Source organism: Embiotoca jacksoni, unplaced genomic scaffold, assembly GCF_022577435.1.
Source record: "Embiotoca jacksoni isolate LCO1_2020_lvr unplaced genomic scaffold, fEmbJac1.0.p SCAF_26, whole genome shotgun sequence".
Lineage (NCBI taxonomy): Eukaryota > Metazoa > Chordata > Actinopteri > Embiotocidae > Embiotoca > Embiotoca jacksoni.
Genome location: NW_027185377.1, coordinates 4,484,738 through 4,505,824, shown reverse-complemented (window position 1 = coordinate 4,505,824; position 21,087 = coordinate 4,484,738). Strand labels below are relative to the sequence as shown.

Sequence of the window (21,087 nt, the reverse complement as noted above, 5' to 3'; positions counted from 1 at the left end):
ATGAGTTTCAGCCTATATATAAAAAAAAAAAAAGTATTTCTTAATTACTGATTATTTCTAGAGTTCACCGAATGTCACCAAACGAGTTATACACCAGAGTTGTTTTAAGGATCTTGGAGTTGTATAAGCCTGTTGGAATCGATGCCGGGCTGGAGGGTACTAATTAACTCGCGAGACTCATCCTGCCCGTGACGCAAAAAAAACAAAAATCTGTTCAAAACAAGGTGCCGTAATAACCCACTCCGAGCGAGTTATGAAACCGTGGACGTGACTTGAAACTCTTTCAGCAGAAAGGTCGTCCCTCAAGGTCACGTTTCAACGACCTTCAACGGGAAGCGGGACCCCGAACTAAACTTTGCGAAGGGAGTTTGAGAAGGAGACGCCCGGAGGAGAAACAAAACACAGCTAAGCCTCGGTTTAAAGATTACCAGCTTTCTCTTTTATTGAAAAATATAGCTGTTATTTCAAAGAAAGGAAAAGTGAAAGAGGTAAATATATTAATGTACTGTAAAACCAGAATGAGGAGGAGGAGGAGGAAGAAAAAACAAAAAGAAAACAGGAGATACTTGGCGTAACGCTACAGCCGCTGAATAGGAGAGAAAGGAAAGGAAAACATTCTACGGCTGAACTTTTGAGCCAGTTGCTTTTCGCAGTTCTTATCTTTTGTCTTTTTTTTTTTTTTTTTTTTTTGGTCAGGGAATGGAAAACTTTCAAGCAGACCCGGGGCGGACAGTATTTACAAATTCTTTTGTACGTGGTTTATTCCGGCCTGCTTCGGAGTTTCCCCACAGACAAACGCAACACACGCCCGAGAGCCCAGACAATTACAAGAGAGTGCTTCAGCTTAATTCAGTATACTTTTCCCATAATTCTCTATTTACCTCTTACAAATTCGAACCCCAAGAATCTGGGTTTGGCAGATTGGTGCAACATGTTAAAACTCGCAAATACGATTGAACCGCAAACGCGCCGCCAGTCTGGCTCGTACTGCGTAGTCTCACTGCTGATGAAAAACAAAAACAGAACAACAACAACAACAACAAAAAGAGTGTTTACTGTAATCATCTATGGCACTAATTATATTTACATGACTTGATTAAAATTAACAGCAGAAAAGGAGTGCTCTTGATTTTTTTTTTTTTTTTCTTAAGTGTCCATTTCCTAGTGATGAACGTGAGGGATTGCATCGGCCCAAAACGACCCGCAGACCGCACGGTTCAGCGACGGGATCGCCAGAAGACGTCCTCAGATTTGGCCCACATACATGAAAAATAATGAAAGAAGTCAACTCAGAACGCACAACCTGTACAGAAGTAGAAAACGACACACAATCCAACGTTCTGCTGACGTTCCCCCGATCACAGCAAACACATACTTGGCAATTTCCTCCAGATCGCTTGTAATTTTCAGAACTTCTTGCAACCTGCTCGTGTCGACGTCGCTCCGAGACATAACAACAACAACAACAACAACAACTCGAGGCCGAACGGCACAGCATCCTGATTCTACAGTATGTACACCCCCCCCACCCCCCCCTGCATTAGTACCACCCCGGGAACTTTAAACTCTCCATTTTTGTCAAATGTGGTGATTAGTTTTCTAACACAAAATAATAATGATAATTTAAAAAAAGAAAAGAAAGTCAGACATTAATCATGGATATAAGAAAGAAAAACGAACACCTGTTTTTGCCTAATTGATAACTGAAAGTCACCTGGAGGAGCCGACGGAGCGAGCCCGAATCGTAAAGCCAACTAATGACCAAAAAAAAAAAGGAAAAAGCCGAAAGAGAAACAGCCCACCTGTCGGCCCCTGATCCTGCTGTTCCTGGAGCAGCTCCAAACTGGCCGATGAGCTGGAGCATTTAATGTGTAGACTGGGAAAGGCCGTACGATTGGTTGATTTAATAATCTGTTCCCGCCGTGTGATTTGGGTCGTGTCGTGTCGGGGAGGCGGACGTAATCACCTTTGGGGAAGCGTACTCTGGCCGCTCCGAGACATACCCGACGCCCATCTATTAAGTAGCTGTGGCTCTAATAACACTTTGTGCGTGTCGCCACGCCCTTTTCGCTGCCCCGCAGAGACGAGCCCGGACACGCGTCCGGACAGACGGGGTTGTTTCCGGGTGACTGTAATTTGACAGGAAACAGACTTTTCTACCGCGGCGACTTCCTTTCAACGTTTCTTCCACGTCTCTACCGACCTCGCTCATCCTCCCGACCTCGAGACAATTAGAGGCGTGAACACAGACATACACATATTTATCACCACTCGTCTTGTTTTTTTTTTTTTAAGTACAGGACACACAACAAATACAAAAAGGCCTCTTTAACAATTCACATTGTTTCCCCAGATTGAAGAAAAAAAAAAAAGAAAAAAAAATGTCACTGACTGTAACAGAAGCCTTTGAGAACAGGAGTGACGCTGCTGTGCTTAAACGTCACGCGGCCGACTTCTTCGCGAAGAAGATGGCGGTCGCCGCGAAATCCCGCGAGAATTCTTGGCAGGCTCTCAAGATATGTTCTCGTCCGAACCAGCGTCCTGTGATGACGGCGAGAAGTTAACTGTTCGTTGGAAAACGACGATCTGATTGGTCGAAGTTGGCCCGCGACAGCGGTGACAGGGAGCGCCTCCCGGGGGGCCAACTTCTCGGACGTTTCCGTTTAAGACTCGCCAGCGCACCCGAAGAGGGATCCATCCCTTAAATATCACAGCTGCCTGTGAATTTAAGAAATGCAGATCTTGGCAAAGAGAAGACAGCAGTAACTTTATCAAAAATCTACCAAACTCAAACACAACAGGCTGGTGCGGACCAACTTGCAGATACTGTATGTAACAAACAATGAAGTAAACTCAAACGTTGACAAAAGTAAAAAAAAAAAAAAAAAAACTACTTTAGGTGTCTTGATGCCAAAACGGTGGAATTGGCAAATGAAACTCCCAAAGATCACTCCCACACAATCTATCCCGAGTTTCACCTTTTTTTTTTTTTTCCCCTCGTCCAGAATCTGGACAACACATTCACATTATCCAATCTCACGGTCGCCTGTTACTTCTTAAGGAGCCAGCGTCGTCAGAAAATAAGAGAATTTAGCAGTAGCGATGATTTCTAGCGTGGCCCTTCGGGAGCCGGTCTGTCTGCATTCTTTGCGTGCGTCTCGTTCAGGTCCTCGCTGCAGCACAGTGGAAAAAGAAAAAGAAAGGCTTAATTGGTTTTATTTATGGTGTTGAACAAAGTGTGCAGATGTTCCACGAGTCTGTGTAGAGAGCGCACGGATCTACACGGGGCTTAAACCAGATGTCCGCCGTCCCCGGCTCGCCCCCCCGAAGAAACCGGTTCTCCTCCTTTAGTGTCGTTCGAGTCTGCGGCAACGGCCGGATGATCTACACTCGAATCTCGTCGTCGTCCTCGTCCATGAAGGTAAAATCTCTGTCGTCCTCCCCGCGAGGCGAGCTGTACTTCGCGCTGTCCGTGTCGCCGTCGTGGATGTGGTACTGGGGTTTGTCCTCCGCGACCGAACCGGAGCTGGACACGGAGCAGCTGTCCGTGTTGTGGTGGTGGTGGTTGTTCCTGGTGTGCAGCTCGGGGGAGTAGGGATCGACCGCGGCCTTGTGCTGGTGCATGCTGCGCGGCGGCCTGGCGGGGGCCGGCTCCTCCGCGGCGTCGGCGGCGTCGGCGTCGTCGTCGTCGTCGTCGTCTTCGTCGTCTATGTGGGGGATGAGGGAGGGCGACCCGTGGCCCTCGCTGCCCTTGCCTTCCTCGTAGCCGAGGTCGTCCTCCTCCCAGCCCTTCTTCTCCATCACGCTCAAGATGTCCCCGAGCATGGAGGGCCCCAGGTCGATGTGGAAGGACATCATGGACTCCGCGTGCTTCATCCCGCCTCCCCTCGGCATGGACGGGGGCAGGTCGGCGAGCTCGCCGAAATGCCGCTCGTCGAACTCGGCGTCGAGCGTCGCCATCGCCGCTGCCGCGCCGTTCGCCGGCTTGCTTTCCGTTCCCGTCGGCTTCTTCATGGGGCTCGAGGAGACGCTCTTCGGCAGCTGGCCGCCCCGGTTCGTGCCCTCGTCGTTCAGGTACGGCAGGGATATGGCGTTTTTCACGTACTGGGACGGGCCGGTGGAGGGCGCCGTCGCGGTGTACTCGTACTTGTCCCCCCGGTTTACCGACTGCGATCGCTTGCTGCCTCTGAAGGTGCGGGACAGCAGTCCCGGTTTGGGGCCCGGCGAGGCCTGCTTCGCGTCCGGCTCTCGGGGGGGCTCCCCCGACCGGGTGCTGAGAAATGAGGTGTCCCCGAAGGCGTCGCCCCCTCGGCCCACGTGCATGGTGTGACGGAAGTCCCCCAACGGGGCGCTGATCATCTCGGCGGTCAGGTCGGCCCGGGACCGCCGCTTTGATTGGTTGGAGTTGTTCACCAGCTGCTTGAGAATAGGCATGACGGCAGTCTCTGAGGTCACGCTCCGCGGGCCGGGAATCAAACGGAGGATCTGCGGGCGTTCAGGGGAGTTTCCTTCCAAAGCTCTTCGGCAATTGTGGGCTAGAGGTTGTCAGAGCAGGTTAAATCCACAGGTGTTTAATGTGTGCAGCCATTCTGGTCCTTCAGCTCAGGTTTCATCTCGCGGTTGAATCAGCCTGTGAAGAAGAACAGAGAGCATTAACGCCACGCCGGCCTATAAACCAAACCTCGCCGCGCAACGCGGAAACGTTGCGATTAATAACCGACGCCATTTAATTCTGGCGAAAATTAAACATCCCGCTTTGGAACGCTTCTCTAATGAGCTGTCTATTCGTTTCTCGTCTCCCATCGTTGCCCATCTCGCTCCGTCCTGATCTCCATCAAGCCTGGAAACTTTTATTGCCGGGGCTTCGAAGCGAACGCTCGCTCGAGTGGTTTCCAAACTAGCTGAAAGCTTTTATGTGCAGACGTCTGTGAGGGTGTTATGTAATGTTTAAAAAAAAAAAGAAGTCTTTCTGGTACAAAGTTCACAGCGCTGTCACCTCACTTTAAAACCAGCAATAATAACCCCATTGGGGTCTGCAGTCCCATTCAAATCAATTCTTCTGATACATTTATTTATTCTGGCTCATTCAAAAAAAAAAACAAAAAAAAAACTCTGATAGGCTGCTGTGGCGTTCAGTTTTTCACAGGCTGCAGTGTCTGCTATCACTGCTGTGCTTTAGTTCCCATTTAGGCCCCCGACTGTTACATAACCAGCAAGACACAGGATACTGGGAGCCGGAGCAGTTTAAGCTGGCAGGAATAAAAGAACGAAGAAGGAAAAGAAAAGAAAAGAAAAGAAAAAAAAGAACGAAGTGGAACAGCGTTCCTTCAGCACGGATCGACTTACAGTAACGCTCAGAAACTCCACATCGGCTACGGTCTGTTCTCACCCTCCTATCGTCTCCAGATAACATGTTTCCAACACTTGACACATCGTGCTTTTCTCTCTTAATTTTGGCGTCGGTCTCATTTGAGCAGAATATTTTGTCCCCTCTCGTTTTATCTGTCACCTACATCAGCTCCGGTGGCGGCCAGATAAAAAAAAAAAAAGATTTAAGAAAGCGGGGCGGTTCTTGTTTTCACGCAGGTCGGTCTTGTGCACCGAGTTGTCTGCGACTCGGTAAGCTGATTAATACGGCGCCTTTTAACACTTCGACCAAACCGTCCTTAAGGAACCAGCGAGTCCGGCCTCGAAACATCGTCCTGAAACGGAATCGAGTGGGAACGAAGTTTAAAACGCCCACTTGCGTCGCCGCAGTCCACGAGCGCCGTGTGTCGCTCACATTAACAAGGGTTTCCATTGTTTTAGCCAGACAGCAACTACCGTCATTCCCAGTGTTTTCAAACCGGAGCCCGAGCCTACGCTCCCGGGCCTGGATTGCATGTCCCTTCATGAATGAATGGGGGGCTTCACTCAACAATATTCAGAACCAACGTCACCCGTGAAAACATTTGCATCTCTGACAAGAACCCATTCAATCGGAAAAGCCGACTGTGCCACGAGAGGGAACGGGGAGGGGCGGGGAGGGGGGGGTTTGATACATGATAAAAGCCCGTGCTGTTTTTTGTCCGCCGCTCTTTCAAAAGACAGATCATCCCCAAAGACAAACTGAACTCTGTCCACTGCCAGGGGTTGGTTTTTTTTGGGGGGTATCTGCTCCACTCAACGACTTCATTTAAGATTCCTTCAGCAGCTCCGGTGCTAAAAAGGGAGGAGACGCATTGTACTCGCGAAAAAGGCCAAACAAACAGCAAATGTTTTAACAATAGTACTTGAAAGGCTTATTTCCCAGCTCTGCTGTAACAGCTATTTTAGTTGACAGTCTTAATATGTGGCAACCGAAAGGAGCTTACTGTTGCGAAAGCTATTTAAACAGCAACTGGATGCCAAATTTGGATTATATAATATTATATTATATAAATTATTACAGGATTAAAGCATAAAGCAAAACAAATACCGCCGAATTCCCTCAGAGCAGAGGCCCTGTGCTTGAATGAATGCAGTATTATCTATCATTAGGTAAACCTCTTTGTTACTTCATGCGTTGTGAAGTAGCCAATTAGTATCTGCGGCACAAAGGGGGCTGCTGAATGTGAGAGTGACCGCTGCAGACAGCTCATCAACCGATGGCGTTCCTCCCCGCTGCCCCCAACTTTTTAAAATTTCTCTATGGCAACGTCAGAGAGCCGAGCGCCGGCCACCGAGCGGGCTTCCTGTCTCTTAAGCCGGCCCGGAGACGCAGCGAGAGAGCGAGAGAGCGGGAGAGCGGGAGGGTTGGGAAAGATCCCCTACATGGAGATCAGCTCATTCAGATGGATATAACCCTTCCTGGTGGCCACATGCAGAGCAATAAGACCATCTCCACAGCGCTGCGGCTGAAGGGGAATGCTTTTGATGTGACGCGTCGCTGGAAGACGCTCAACCTCGGCACAAAAGATGTTCTCGAATATCAAAAGGTGCGAGCCTCACACCTGGAGTCCCTCTAGGAAATGGCCCGTTTTATGCCTTTTGGGAGCGCCTCGGTGTTTGATGGGGGATAGTTTCAGAGAGCCCTGCCCCCCCCCCTCTCTTCCCAACCCCTCCCTCCCTCCCCCGGGGATCATCAAGACCCCATTAATGTAGCCATGACAAAAGATGAAGTACAGCCTGCCAGCAGTCCTGTCATACTCCGTTTTAGCCTTTCAGTACTTTCTAAAAGATAAATCATGGAAAATGGCAGTCATGTGCACTCTGCTGTTTCAAAAAAAAGTGCCATTCCAGAGAGCGCTTTAATGTTCTGCATATAAAACTTTGGCTCTGTTAAATGTTCTTTCACATAAACAACAACAACAAAAAAACCTCTTTTCTTTCGGTTGTTTTTGGGAAGTCTGTCCACGTTGTCCTCGAATCTTTACTGTTATCTCGGAAGGAAAGGCTTAGGTTGTTTTCATTAATCGTTATCACAAAAAAACGAATTAGATTGTCGGGTTAGTCATATTCAAGAAATTTGAAAAAGTTTGTAGAGTTGATATTTTGGGGAGCTTTTCTTTTATTATAGATGAGCTTGGATATGTATTTGTTTGGTTTTCAGCTTCCATGTGACGATTTAATATCTCAACCCTTGAAACTTGTCGTTTTTCTTTCATTTTTATTGCCGTGATCGCTGCTAGATTTTAGTCTCAGACTTTCGTCTATTCATAAATAAATAAAAGTTTGTTCTGCAGGGGTCTATACGTCGAAGCGGATATAAAACAACGTCGCAGCCGAGCTGAGCTCATACATTGGTGCCGAAACCAACAACCGGTGATTCCAGTCTGACCCGGTACGCTCCACACCTCGCGCTCGAAAGTCCGGCTCGGGGCTGGATTCCGTTTCGGCCGTCTTTTTGCAGAGCGGGTCACAACCGCCGTTACGCAAGCTGCCAAAAGCGGACGCAAAAAAAAAAAGCACGCACGTACAGCTGGAAATGTTTGTGTCGGAGCATCACACAAGCACATAAATTGTAATATTATCCGGTTTGCTTTAGTCGAGGCGTATTGCCTCAGTCGTGGTGCCAGCCTGTGACGGAGCCTTTATGTAACCGAGCACTCGCGGTGCCACATGACTCCGGCTCAAACCGAGACAAGTGGTGACGGGGCCATGAATGATTAAGCGCATCTTGTGTCGACGGCAGACTCCGATGTGGGCAGAATGACATCACAACAACCAACGTGCTCGAACAGCGTTTCAGGCTCTCGCTCGTAATCCCCGGGATCACGGGCGCCCTGAAGTCCTCGGCCGTCCCGTGACACTTTCTCTCCTCCGGCTGCCCGTCCAATCGCAGCGCGGCTGCCGTCGAGAGTTGAACCAATGGGCGCGCGCCGGCTGAAGGAGTTTCTGTTTTTATCTCCGGCTGCTTCTGAATTTTTTAAAGAGTCAGACAGCGAGAGTCAATAAGTTATTCACAAGGTGGAAGCCTCCGCGCAGAAGTTACAAGGAGTCAGGTAAAGGGTAATTACACAACAGTTACAGGAAGCCAACTATTGTCTATTAGCACTTTATATCCACAGGATGTAATAAGAACAATTTACTTCCACATTTTCTAAATAAGACCATGGTGAGCTTGTGTATCTGCTCTCTCCAAAGCAGCGTAATATAGTTCCAACACATTTACCCCAATTTTAAATTCTGTTAATAATCACAAAAATAATCGTGTCACATGAAGTCTGTAAATAGTACACCAGCTTTGCCAGGCCTGCAACTCTCACCTTGGTTTTCCACCGTAACTTTTTGATGGCATATTTCATTGAATTTCATTTAGGCAAGGAGAAATTGAAGTGGTCACTTTTGTTGCTTTTCGTGCTATAAAAGTAAGTTTCTTCAAATAAAACTATTGCCCGGTCCTGCTTTAAATCCCCCCGTGTCTCTGTTCCAAGCGTATAATGTTCAACAGAGACGGTGCCGTCTGAGCAGTGAGAAAACCCTCTGCTTTGTTTAACCTTGAACCACACAGAATCTCTCCCCCATTGTTCAATCCTATTGTCAGCAAACATTGATATGCAAATTAAAAAAAAAATACACAAGTTAGCCAACGCCGTCTATGACGGCGCTGATCAATTAATCAATGGGGGCCGCATAACAATGGAAAGTTCTCAACTCTGACAAAGAAGATCCGTCAAAATTTCATTTGCTCTCCGCTTCGCCGGGGCTCTGACCTCCAGCTCCAACATCTGATTCCCACGGTGCGGGTGAGGAGGGAGGCCCAGGAGGGTCAGGAGGCACGGAAACGACAGCACGAGTCTGTTCGTCGGCAGCGTCGTCAAACACTTTCAAACAGAACACGGTGATAAACGGTCATAAAGATCCCCCCCCCCCAAAAAAAAAAAATCAAATCCTGAACATTGTTTGCGTTTCTCTCGCTTCTAATATCATCAAATACGCTAGAAATGTGATAAACCTATAGGAATTAGAGGAGACCTCATCAACAATGCACGGATCGCTCCCCACACGGAGCTCGTGGCCTTGATGCGAGCTCATTAGCAAGAACCTCCGTCGGAGTTCACGGCGCTTTTTTTTTTTTTTTTGCCCATGCGCCTCGACGTTTCCTCCGACCGAATCTGCTTACTTTCCTCAACGCGCCACATAGATAATAGATTAAGAGCGAGTCAGCGCAGAGCACGCTGACCGAGCCGTGCTTCACCTGAACACACCCGGAAACACCTCGGAGGTGACTCAGAGGGAGGTCGAAAACCAGTGACTGATATTTTATAATGAGACGGTGACACGAGGCCTTTTTGAGGCGTTTACACACAATGGCGTGTTGGCCTGTCATTGGCAAAATGCGGACAGTCGACAATACCCTCTGCTCCCTCGTCGTGCTTCATCGCTTGCTGCTGCAGAAGTAACCGGTTCTTCCTGTCTCACTTTCATGTCTCAGCCACGCAGCTCGAAGGCGAAACCCCGTATGACAAGTGGCAGAAATATCGTGAACAGGAAGGAGGCCGCGAACGGTGAAGAAACAGAAGACGACGTCCTCAACGCGCCGAGGACGCGTTTCACCCGGGCGGCGCTTCTGCTTTCACAAAAGAACGATCCCGCAGTAAACGGGAGACAACGGAAGACTGTGTTACTTGGAAACAACACCGCAATTTCCACAGCGAACTTCTTGCGTCGCGTCCTGCCTCCTTGCACACTCTGCTCAGGTGAACCCTCTCACTTAACCCCCCCCCCCCCCCCCCCCCCCCCGTCGTCTGCAACATGCATGAAACGGCAGCTCTCTACGGTCCAGCGTTCAAGAGAGGGAAACGCTCCCAAAGACTTTTACGGTTGAAAGCTCCTGGCAAAGGTAATAACTGGGTCTTGAGTTAAGATTTATTTATAAATTCTTAATAGGGCTTTGAATTGGACAATGGCTGCTTGTTTGGCCTTAAATGTGTGTCCAACGGTATTGGTCGAGCATAAACAAAACCTCGTTTGATTAAAAAAAAAAAATGAAATCTCCTCGGGGTCCGCTTCATGCAAAATGTTCAGGCTTGTCCTCACGTGACCTCTCAAAATAACTCCTGCACCCTAAAGCCTCATGAAGTCCCATGAAGTTTCTGCAGCATCGGTTTGCCCTCAATAATATATCCCCCAAAAAAAATAATTTACAGTTACACAAACTAATTAAAAAAGGGTAACCGCTCAAAACAGGGGTGGACATAACCGATGGCCCGGGGGCCAGTAAAACTTCACGCGGGGCAAGTGGATTGTTCAGCCGCCGGCTCATTTGGGCCAGTGACGGCCAAATCAGAGGCTGCCTGTCGTGTGAGCGTGTTTTAGATGATGTCATCGTTTTCGGGCTACGTGACTGAAAGAGAGACTTTCTGCTTTGGTGGAAGCAACAACACGCCGGGGCGGAAAACAGAAGCGCTGATATTTTCCGCACATCATGCTTGGCTTGATGCTTCTCTGTGCCCTGCGCGTGAGGCGTTTAGGGGACATCTGCGCATTGTAGCAGCAGAATGTGACACGGGTTACACTCTCCCCCCTTGAAATTGCATCAGTCTCTGCGTGAACATTGACCACATGCTGCACCACCCACCGCCGCAAGTACATTTTCAACCTGCGGGAAACACTCCATCTCTAAGCAGTTCTTGACACAAGAATTTAGTTTTCAGATTATGCGTACTCGCTGAAATATTACGATCATAAATTCTGTTCTCGTATGATAAACAGCCGAATATAAAAGGAAGCTCGCTGTTCACATATTCCGTATAATAAATCACCAAAATCATTGTTAAAAAAAAAAAAAAGGAGCCAGTGAAACGCTGACCTGCTGACTAAGTGGGCCAGGCGGGAAGAAAAAAATGTTATGCTGAACCCTTTGTAAATATTCAACTACAGCACTGGCCAATGTAATTAGGTCTAGAGATGGTGGTGATACAAAAAAACAAACCCGAGACAGACCGGACTTGGACAGAAGTCAGAGGTGAGATGTTCTGATCACTCTGGAACATGAAGTGCTTGATCTGCAGAAGATTGACAACACGGTGAACACTCATTAGGTTCATGTAAAAAAAAAAAATTAAAAAAAAAAAAAAGTTTTGGGAGCTCAGAGCTGAGCCACAAAAATACACCTACATCAGCACGACTGCTGCCCAAGTAATACAGGCCCTCTGTGTGTGTGTGTGTGTGTGTGTGTGTGTGTGTGTGTGTGTGTGTGTGTGTGTCTGTGTGTTTTGTGTAGTGTAGTGTTCAAGCCTCCAGGGCCCCATTGCCACCCAGGCAAAAACAAAACCGCAGGCGGATTAAGAGCAGCGTTTTCAACGTGCGCAAATAAAACCGGCATGCCTGGGCCGGCCCGCCGCACGGTGGGACAGGACAGCGGGACGGCGAATGCCACACCTCCGTCCATCCAAAAAAAAAAAAAAAAAAAAAAAAAACACAAGCTACCCGGCCTCCCACAGCTCCCAACACCCAGCTCTCTCTCCGGCTCTAAAAATCCATCTTCTATTCCTTTTGGTGTGTTGCACACACACTCCTGTTATAAACCCCAGCACACCCTGAAACACAACCCCCACGTGACGATGTTGAGCGATATTGTTTTTTTTGTGTGTTTTTTTTAATCTTTCCAAATCCTGATATCCAGACGCATGGGACAAGCTTCCTCTGTGTTTCCAGTCAAGCTGGCCTTTTAGAAAGCGGTAACTCCTGCCTTGTTGGACAAAGCGGCAAATGCTGGGTGGGCTGCCATGCTGGTCTCCGGCCAGAGAGGGAAGAGAGGAATCTCGGCAGGGGAAAAAAAAAAGACCAAACAGATAGTTAATGAATATGTTCCTTGATTATAAAAACCAGCCTCCTGAGAGTTTGTTTTGGGGACAAAATGCCCCTCCTCTCGGTGTATGAATATTATTGCAAAGTGAAAATGAGAGGGGGGGGGGCGCAACCTTTCCCACGCGGAGCAATATTACCTCGGGGGGGGGGGGGGGGGGGGGGGGGGGGGGAGGCACAGATGGAGGCACTGAAGAGAAACACCTCCTCAGGGAAGGGGGGGTGGGGGGAGGGGGAGGGTGTCACCGCGCAGGATTCAGTCAATCATGCCAGCACAGTGACAGACGTTCTTTCACCGTGTCCCGCATGAAATGTACCCAAACCCTCATTACGCTTACAGTGAAGGGATTGTACAATACTCTGAGTGTGAGAGAGAGTGTGTGTGTGTGTGTGTGTGTGTGTGTGTGTGTGTGTGTGTCTCTCTCTCTCCATGCATGTCTAATTAACCACCAAAATCCTCCCCATCAGTTTCTGACAAATAGACTGCAATCACGTCCGGTACCAGAGGTCAGGATCTGAGCCAATTGGTTGAATTAACCGTCCAATAGCTGCTGGACGATAAAACAAAGCAGAATTTCTACTGAGGGTTGTTGTATAACAGACAGAGGGGGAATACATGATGCTCTGAGAACGCCAAAGTCACATTTGGCTCGCATTATAGTTAGTAAGTTCAAATAGTTGAGGGGCCATATTGGCTGCAATTCTTCCAAAGAAAGAGAGGGACAGAAGCACGAACAAGTTGTTCACAATGAGACCTCGGGGAAACAAAATATGCCAAATCAGCAGAAAGATAACCCGGTGCCAGTGTGACAAACAGGACAAACTTTTTTTTTTTTTTTTTTGGGGGGGGGGGGGGGGGGGGGGGGGGGGGGGGAGAGAGAGAATCAGCAGGAGGCTTTTCAGTGTCAACTTCTCAACGGCTCCTAGCCCTTTTTGTTTTTTATCAGCAGCCTCTCTGCTCAAGGCAAACACACAACCCGGCTATAAAGGCCTCAGGCAGACAGCCCCCCCGACGAACAAGATGAGTTCATAAACCCCCACGGTGGCAGCTTTAATGACGCCGACGGCAGCCAGCAAAACCCTCGCTGACAAAAAGAGAACGCGCAAAAACACGGTCGCTCGGACCGGATTAAAAAGGAGGACAGCCGACGAGCTGGAAAGACGTGTGTGGGGAGGACATCCTCGCTGTGAGTGAACATGTGTTTAAGTCCTCTCGAGAGTGACTCTACAGGAATGTCCAACTGAGCACACAACTCCATTACAGAGTTCATCGGTGTGCGTGTAACAGCGTCGTCGCGGGCCGAGTCGGAGCGCTGCGGTTAAGTTTACGTCACGGAGCTGAAAGACCGGTGCTTAACGCACGAGTCAGTTCACCGGACGGACGATGTCCTGTCAACCGACAACCGATTCAATTCGAGCACCGGTTCATTTCCTGCTCATTTCATTATAAATTATAAATCTTTCGGCGCCGTGCTGCGTGTCGGGCGTAAGCTTTGAGTTTTGGGAACATATCTGAAAGAGCTAGTGTTTAGGATTTAGTCGGCTCCATCGGCAGAAATAGAATATAATAGTCATAATTGTGTTTTTATTAGTGTATAAAGAGCTGAAATTAAGAATTGTTCTGTTTTCGTGACTTTAGATTGACCCATTCATAACCACAGAGGGAGCAGGTCCTCTTCCGTGGAGGGCGCCGTGTTTCTACCGTAGCCCAGAAGGGACAAACCAGACTTGGAGGGGGAGGAAGGTGCTTTTCAGTTGGTACCCGACGGCAACCCCACCACTAGATGTCATTAAATCTTACACAGGGTGCTCCTTTAATATTATAAAGTCAAAAACGTCTCTAAAACCTTTCTGAAAAGATCTGTTGGCCAGATGAGGAAATATCCTGAGAGCTTTTATGAATCACCACCTGATTATGTCAGGAAAGACTTTGATGTGTCACCACTGTCATCTCACCGTGATTCATCTTTCTTTGATTTGGTTTTCATAAAGACAGGGCACACTACTTTCATTTGGCAATCAAACAGCGACTTTGATTTCGTGGAAAGTGAGGGCATGAAGTTTTAATCTTCAGTTGTGTTGTGTTCTCTGTGTGTGTGTGTGTGTGTGTGTGTGTGTGTGTGTGTGTGTGTGTGTGTGTGTGTGTGTTGTCTTTCTATCATTACGTGGACAAATCTGGTTGAGCACCATTTCTGTTCCGGCCGGTCTTCACAACTCTAAAGGTCATTTTGAAGACTTGGCTTTCGGGTTAACGTTAGAATTAGGTTATAGCTGAGATTCGGGTAAAGGTTGTGGCAATTAGTTGCGATGATGTGTGTGAACAATAAATCCAAAGTCCATCAATGGCTGGCTATATGTAGCAGCCAGCAATGTCACATAAAATACAATGGATGAGAAAGAACAAAAAAACAGTTTAGAGGAAGGCGCTAACCAAACCCTACTGGCACACCCAAAGCACCTGCATGTACGTGTAAAGGAAAAGAGATTCTCACACACACACACACACACACACACACCCCGGGGCTTAAAGGTGACCCACATAATAGACTTCCCCTATTTATTGTGATCCATTTGATACAAGGACAAAGGCTTTCGATCCTTATCTATTAAAGTATTGTAACTTCTCCACAGTCCATTCAAAGCACACGATCGCTGACCTGAAAATGTCCTCTCGAGGCTCGGGCAGGAAGATGCGCGCGTCTTTTACTAAAAAAAGGAAACCGGCAGTTCTCTCACAGGATCATCACGCAACCGCGATAAGACCCCACAAAAGGTTCATGTGACTGTTCCCATCTCCTGAACTGGTTTCCTGGCATGAACTTGGAATCTCGCGGGCACAGAGGTGACCACAGTTACATCAACAGCCCTTCTTTGTCTGTTCAGTGCGCTTGAGGGAGAAACCACCTGTTTCTGTGTCTGCATAGAGGCAGGAAACAATGAGGGCTCACTGGACTGTAAAAAAAAGGCCAAAGCCCGGACCAGAGCTGCCAGCTGCACACCATCAGTTACGTCTGTTTTCGATAGTGTGACACAGACGCTGTTGAGTCAACATATATTGCACAACCAAATCCTGATATTAAAAGCAATATTGTGTCAGTGCAAGGGTGGGGGAGGAGGAGGAGGAGGAGGAGGGACTGACTGCAATCATACATGGTTAATGATTGACTGTGTATTCCACTGAGGCCTGCATTCGTTGGTGTTGCTCCAGCTGACAGCTGATGCTGGACAGACTGCACTTAGATGCTGGATTTTAATACGCAGCCAAGAAAAGTAGGCTGGTGTTTTTCCACATTGCAGCTGAGTAATCTGTTACGTGTGTTTCAACTGCTGGAATTTAATGCATTCGCAACGAGAAGTTTTCTAATGAGTAGTATTACAAGGGGACATGAGAAATTTGGTCGTTAGAGAAAGAATTCAGGTTTTCTAAGATAGATGTTTTTTTTTGTTTTTTTTTAAACAAAAGGGTAATTCTAATATTTGTCAACCTGAGTTATACTCTCATATGACTGTTACGCAATGATACAATTTCACAAGACTGGGTCTCCGTGAAGGACGACTCGGATAAGAACACTTTTTATCAGTGTAAGTTGCAGCTTTCTAAAGAATTTTGATTGAACAGGAAACCCCTGCAGTTGCTGGGATCAATAGGTTTTTCTTTGGAGAGCTTTGGGAGGCAAAGTTTGGAACACATGCTCCAAAATACGCTTGTGTGGTCACACAAGCATATTTTGGAGCATGTGTCATCGCTGTGTTGCCATGTGATGAGGCAAGAGAGGATTTCAGAAGATGCGAGTTGGACAGGTGTGTCGCCCGATGATAGATGCTGTTGTCCTGCGGTGTTCTTGTACTGAACTGAAACCACAGACGATGTTCTCAAAACTTTTACAACGTGGGATCAACTCACCGAGCCTCCCCGGAGCTGTTTTTTTTTTTTTTTTACCTCTGCCTTGATAATTACCCAAACCGGTTTTACAGCCCTAAACAAAATAGTTTGGAACATAAACAACAGCAGGGTGTTTCAAGAGTGACAGCGTTGGGCAACAAACACGCAGGATATAACTGATCACTATGTTATCGTAAAGTATCACTTTATGAGTCATCGCATTTAAATTGTTGTTTAATTGTTGATGTAAAGTGTTTAGCAGCATCGCCACGCGCGGAAAAACAATTCCGGTTGAACTGGTTATTTTTAGTCACGCCGGTCATGTTACGGCGACAGCAACCGAAACGGGGACGGATCTGAGCGATTGAGTGTCGGGTGCATGCGGACTGTTTCGAAGAGAGAAAGTAGCCCCCGTTTCTGGGAGCAGCCATGATATATTAGTGTGAAATGGGACGGTAAAAGGCCTCTGGTCTCAGTGTGCCAGAATTAGCTCATGTTTCTCTCAAAGTAACCTTAGTGCTGATGGATTTCCATGGGGGCTTGGGCTCAAAAGACAACTGACAGTGTTGACCTCTTTACTCAACCAAATTTATATTTAATACCCAAGAAAACTTTCTAGGGAAAACAGAAAGATGATCAACAGTACAGTAAAACGCCAAATTATGTTTTGTTGTTTTCAGTTTTCCACAAATCTTTTGATTTCTTTTTTTTTTTTTCTTCTTCTTCTTAGAATTTCAGCTCTAAAACCTTCTCAAATAATACAAAGCAAAAAGTATATCACTCTTTGGCCGGCGTGGTCATTGACCAAACATATTCGACAACACGCGAGAGGTTCCCAGGATAAATATTTGTTTTTACAGACCACAAGTCACTGAGGTTGGGGACCTCAGGATTAATTGATGGCTTTTTCACACAGAGACTTTCTGTTTTTACAGATACTGATTAATGCCCTTCTAGTTAATGTGATTTTCCTGTTTGAAGTTCCAAGTTTCATTTATTTTTCAAAAAGCCTGAGGACATTGACGTAATGTTGGATTTTGCTTCGATGTCGTCTGCTCAAAGATGAACCCAAACATCCTCAGCATGATTTCTCTTTCAAGTCCAAAGAACTCACAGCTTCCTTTGCAGGCGGGGTGAATCCTGTAATTGTCGGAGACAAAACAACTCTCCTCGGGGAGCTCAACACAAGACTCAGTGTTCTACAGTCTGAACAGCTTAACAATTTCCACATCCATCACTTGTGGTGATTAATTATTCACAGAAATCAGGAGGCTTACACAGTTTTTCAGAGTTTGTGTTTTCTTTCAAATTGGAATCCAAAAATAACATTTTGATCTTCTCTCTGCACCAACTAAGACAACATTATCAACTTTTTATAAACCATTATTTTAACAAATCTATATAAAACCATTTGTTTTGTTATTGCAACATGCCCAGAGGACCAAATGTCAAGACGTTCTCCCATCGTTAACTGTTGGTCTCCTGCAGAGATTGGGATAAAAGGTGGATGGGCAAACAATTTCCGTAGGCATTTCCCGAAGCATGGGAAGCAACGAAAACGCGCAACGTACTCCGAGTTATCACATCTGACTCCACTTAGTCAATTTACATTTCTTCCCTCACATAAACAAAAGAGAGATGTTTCTCCCCGTACATTAAACCGCCGCGATATATGGAGTCCAGACGCAAATAAAACACCAACGAGGAAATTAGTTGCCCTCCCTTTTTTTTTTACTAACTGCATGAGAAACTGCCCGAAGTCACTTTTTTTTTTCATGAGGGCACGTGAGCCCGTCCCCAACCCCCCACCGCCCACCCCCGCCCACCCTCCTTCCAATATAAAACTGTAATGACCTCAGCGCAGTCAGAGTCGGGAAAATAGCCAGCTTCCTCACAACGCAGCACCGCTGTCCTCCAGGACAAACTCCGAGCCTCTACGGCAAAAAAAAAAAAAAAAAAAAAAGCACAGTCAGAGATGACGCAGACGAAGACGTGCGCGCACACACACACACACACACACACACTCCTCCTCCTCCTCCTCCTCTCCCCTGACTCTGCAGTGCACACAATGGGTCTTGATGGAGAGATATCTGCCTGGCAGCTCTGGACAAACCGTACACTAAGGAGCTGAAAGGTCTAAAGTGTGCGCAGTAATGCAGCACTGTTGTCACAGGAAAAAAAAACACCGACTGAGAAAAGAGAGAGGACGCTGGGAAATGTGGCATTACTGGCAGGGCGGTGATCACGCCGGGTCCGACCTTGGCGTTGCTTTTCCAACCGCCTCATTATCACAAAGTTACCGATACGGAGAGGGTAAATGATTCATCAGGCAAAACCACAAATCCTGGCTGAACTTAGGGGCTGCTGTCGGGTTGTGGTGGTGTGGCGGCGGTGTGCGCTTGTGTGCGTGTGTGGGAGGGGGTCAGAGGGCAACCGTTGTTGAAAGACAACACCAAAGCCAAGCCCATTCGTCAAAATGTTCTCCTGCTATTGTCCAGACTGACGGTTTAACAAGAATGAAGGGTTGATTACTGACAAGGAGCGAGGGATAATGAAACCGAACGTTATAAAACAGACCCGCACACTTTATGGTCAGCGCAGTTAAAGCCGAGCACGCTACACAGAGCTCGATTAGAGCATGATGAATGAGGCTGGGCAGGTATACAGGCACTGTGGCGGAGAAAATTACCCCGGTTTTATCAGCCAGGCCGACCGTGAGAGGCAAGGGTAAACACAAACAGGAAAAACTCGCTGAAGCGGCGGGAAGGCGCACAACTTTGTGGTGAAAGTAGCCGTTTGGTTTGTTGAGCTCTGGGTGGGTTCACAGAGATCTCACTGCACTTTACCGTGATCCCACTGCAGAGTATTAATGTTACGTAACCCTCAGCGAAAGGAGCTGATGCTCATTGGTCCATCCGCCCCACGCTCTGATTAAATCATATCCTGGCCCGTGGCTGAGAATAGTTATTTGGGACATTTATTTCAGACTCCGCAACCTAGATTCAACTATTGGGTATGTACAAGGTTAATATTCAAGTTATTAGCCATTTGAAATGTTGTTGAGGTTTGTGGACACACAATCCTCACGAGGATCCCTGATGGGAAACACTTTGCTTTCATTGTTATTTAACCCCAGCTAAGACTCCTTTCGTCTTCTTACTGTGGTTTTGGCCTTGCCGTGTGAACAGATAATTATGGAACTTCATAATAAATAATACAAAGCAGGCTTTCTTGTAAAAAAAAAAAAAAAGGAGAAAAAAAAAAGGGGAGTTCTGTGCCAAAATGTTATCAACTCAGTAATCTCAGTAATACACTTCAATAGAAAATAAAAAAAAATAAAAAAAATAAAATAAAAAAAAACTTGGAGGAGCTCTGCCAAACTCTGCCGGCCATGATCCAAGCTGAATACACACTTCTAAAGTATTATTTCTAATCGCAAATGTTCTTCAGTAAACAAAAACAAAAAAAAAACGTAGGTCCACATCAGTCAAGCCAGGATTCCCAAAGTATTTTGTAACAAAGTATGAACTTTAAAGCAAAACGTTTTGCCCTAAGAAGATGTTCCTCGTTCCCTGTAATCATGTTTATAAGTTTGCCTTTTACTTTTGAATCTCGGCCGGGCCGACGGAGGACACGGATGACGCCAGAGGGCTCATTGTTGTCGCTCCATATGGGACAGCCGGGAGCTCGAGGAGACTGCCAAGGCGCATGATTGTCCGCGAGCAGATTTGACATTCAAATGAGATGCAGATTTCTACTTTTCGACTTCGACCTACGTCTGTTCTCGGACCCCCGCGGAGTCGTCTTAAAAGCACCTAAATGAAACACACACGTGCCCCCACCCCCCCCCCCACCCACCCACCCCTCCCAAAAAAAAAAAAAAAAAAAAAAAAATCACTTAAAAGTCGTCGCGAGCGGAACAAACCGAAACACGTTGAAATACAACCAAACATTACAGCTCCGTCAACTTCAAAACAACAAAGTAAACCACATGAAGAAATGTTACCTCTCTATGCGGTCCCGCCCGGAGGGGAAGTTTCGGGATATTATTCCACTGAACTTTCCGTGAACGCGGACGAAGACTTGAGTCACCGCAGGTCTACTTTAGTGTCCTTTAGCGGGGGAGTTACGGCAGGACGGTCCCCGTGTGCTGGTGCTCCAATGTCCGTTTAGTTTGCATCTTCTTGTGGCGCACAAAGGGGCCCTCCCCCTCCGCTCGTGTGCCGGAGAGCACCACCTCCCGCCGCGGTTTAAAGAGGCAGAGTCCCATTTATCCACAGAACACGGAACAATAGGCAGAACTTGAACTTGCGTCTTCAAGCAGTCCAGAGAAAAACCCACCAGCAGGAAACTTTAAAAAAAAAAATAAAAAAAAAAAAAAATAAAAAAAAAATAAAAATTGGTAAAGGAATAGTTCCACATTTTTACATTTGCTTCGTTGTTAGTTGTAGGTCAATGGGCTCAAATACAAACTTACACTTTGCTTAACATTGCGCGAAGTAGCAAAATCTGCCAAAATAAAACAGCTAAATGACAATTTAACAGGTTTTCTAGTCTGCCTGATGTCGCCAGCTGTGGTATAAAAAAAAGTATTCTGATCCTTTTCTTAAGTAAAAGTATGACTAATGTAAGAATACTTCACGACAAGTAAAAAGTCCTTCATGAAAACTGGTAAAAGTACCTAAAAGTATCAGCAAATTGTAATGACAGTATTTAAGTAAAAGTAGTAGTTATTTTATCTTGAGACCGTTAGAGTATTAAAACGGAAGCATCAGTGTGTAAGCAGCATGGTGCAGTTGAGGCTGCTGCGGGTGGAGGTAGTTTAAACTACTTTAAATCCAGTTTTATCTTCAGGGACCAGATAAATCTGATGGGTCGTCAGATAATTTCTAGGAGAGGAAAAACAGACAAAACAAAGTTCCAATACACAAATC

General features: G+C 46.8%; 1 protein-coding gene across 3 annotated transcripts; it reads right to left on the bottom strand.

The window, feature by feature from the left end:
- Positions 1–416: 416 nt before the first annotated feature.
- Positions 417–20,342, bottom strand: cdc42ep4b (CDC42 effector protein (Rho GTPase binding) 4b). 3 transcript variants are annotated; one of them, XM_069160214.1, is made up of 2 exons: positions 20,160–20,342; positions 417–4,630 (listed from the first exon to the last, which is right to left on the bottom strand). In XM_069160214.1, the coding sequence occupies exon 2, from the start codon at positions 4,432–4,434 to the stop codon at positions 3,385–3,387; it is 1,050 nt and encodes a 349-aa protein (XP_069016315.1). In that variant the 5' UTR covers positions 4,435–4,630; positions 20,160–20,342; the 3' UTR covers positions 417–3,384. The 3 variants fall into 3 exon arrangements, with proteins under 3 accessions (XP_069016315.1, XP_069016316.1, XP_069016317.1); XM_069160215.1 differs by lacking the exon at positions 20,160–20,342 and adding an exon at positions 14,928–17,939; XM_069160216.1 differs by lacking the exon at positions 20,160–20,342 and adding an exon at positions 5,347–5,674.
- Between the last annotated feature and the right edge of the window lie 745 nt (positions 20,343–21,087).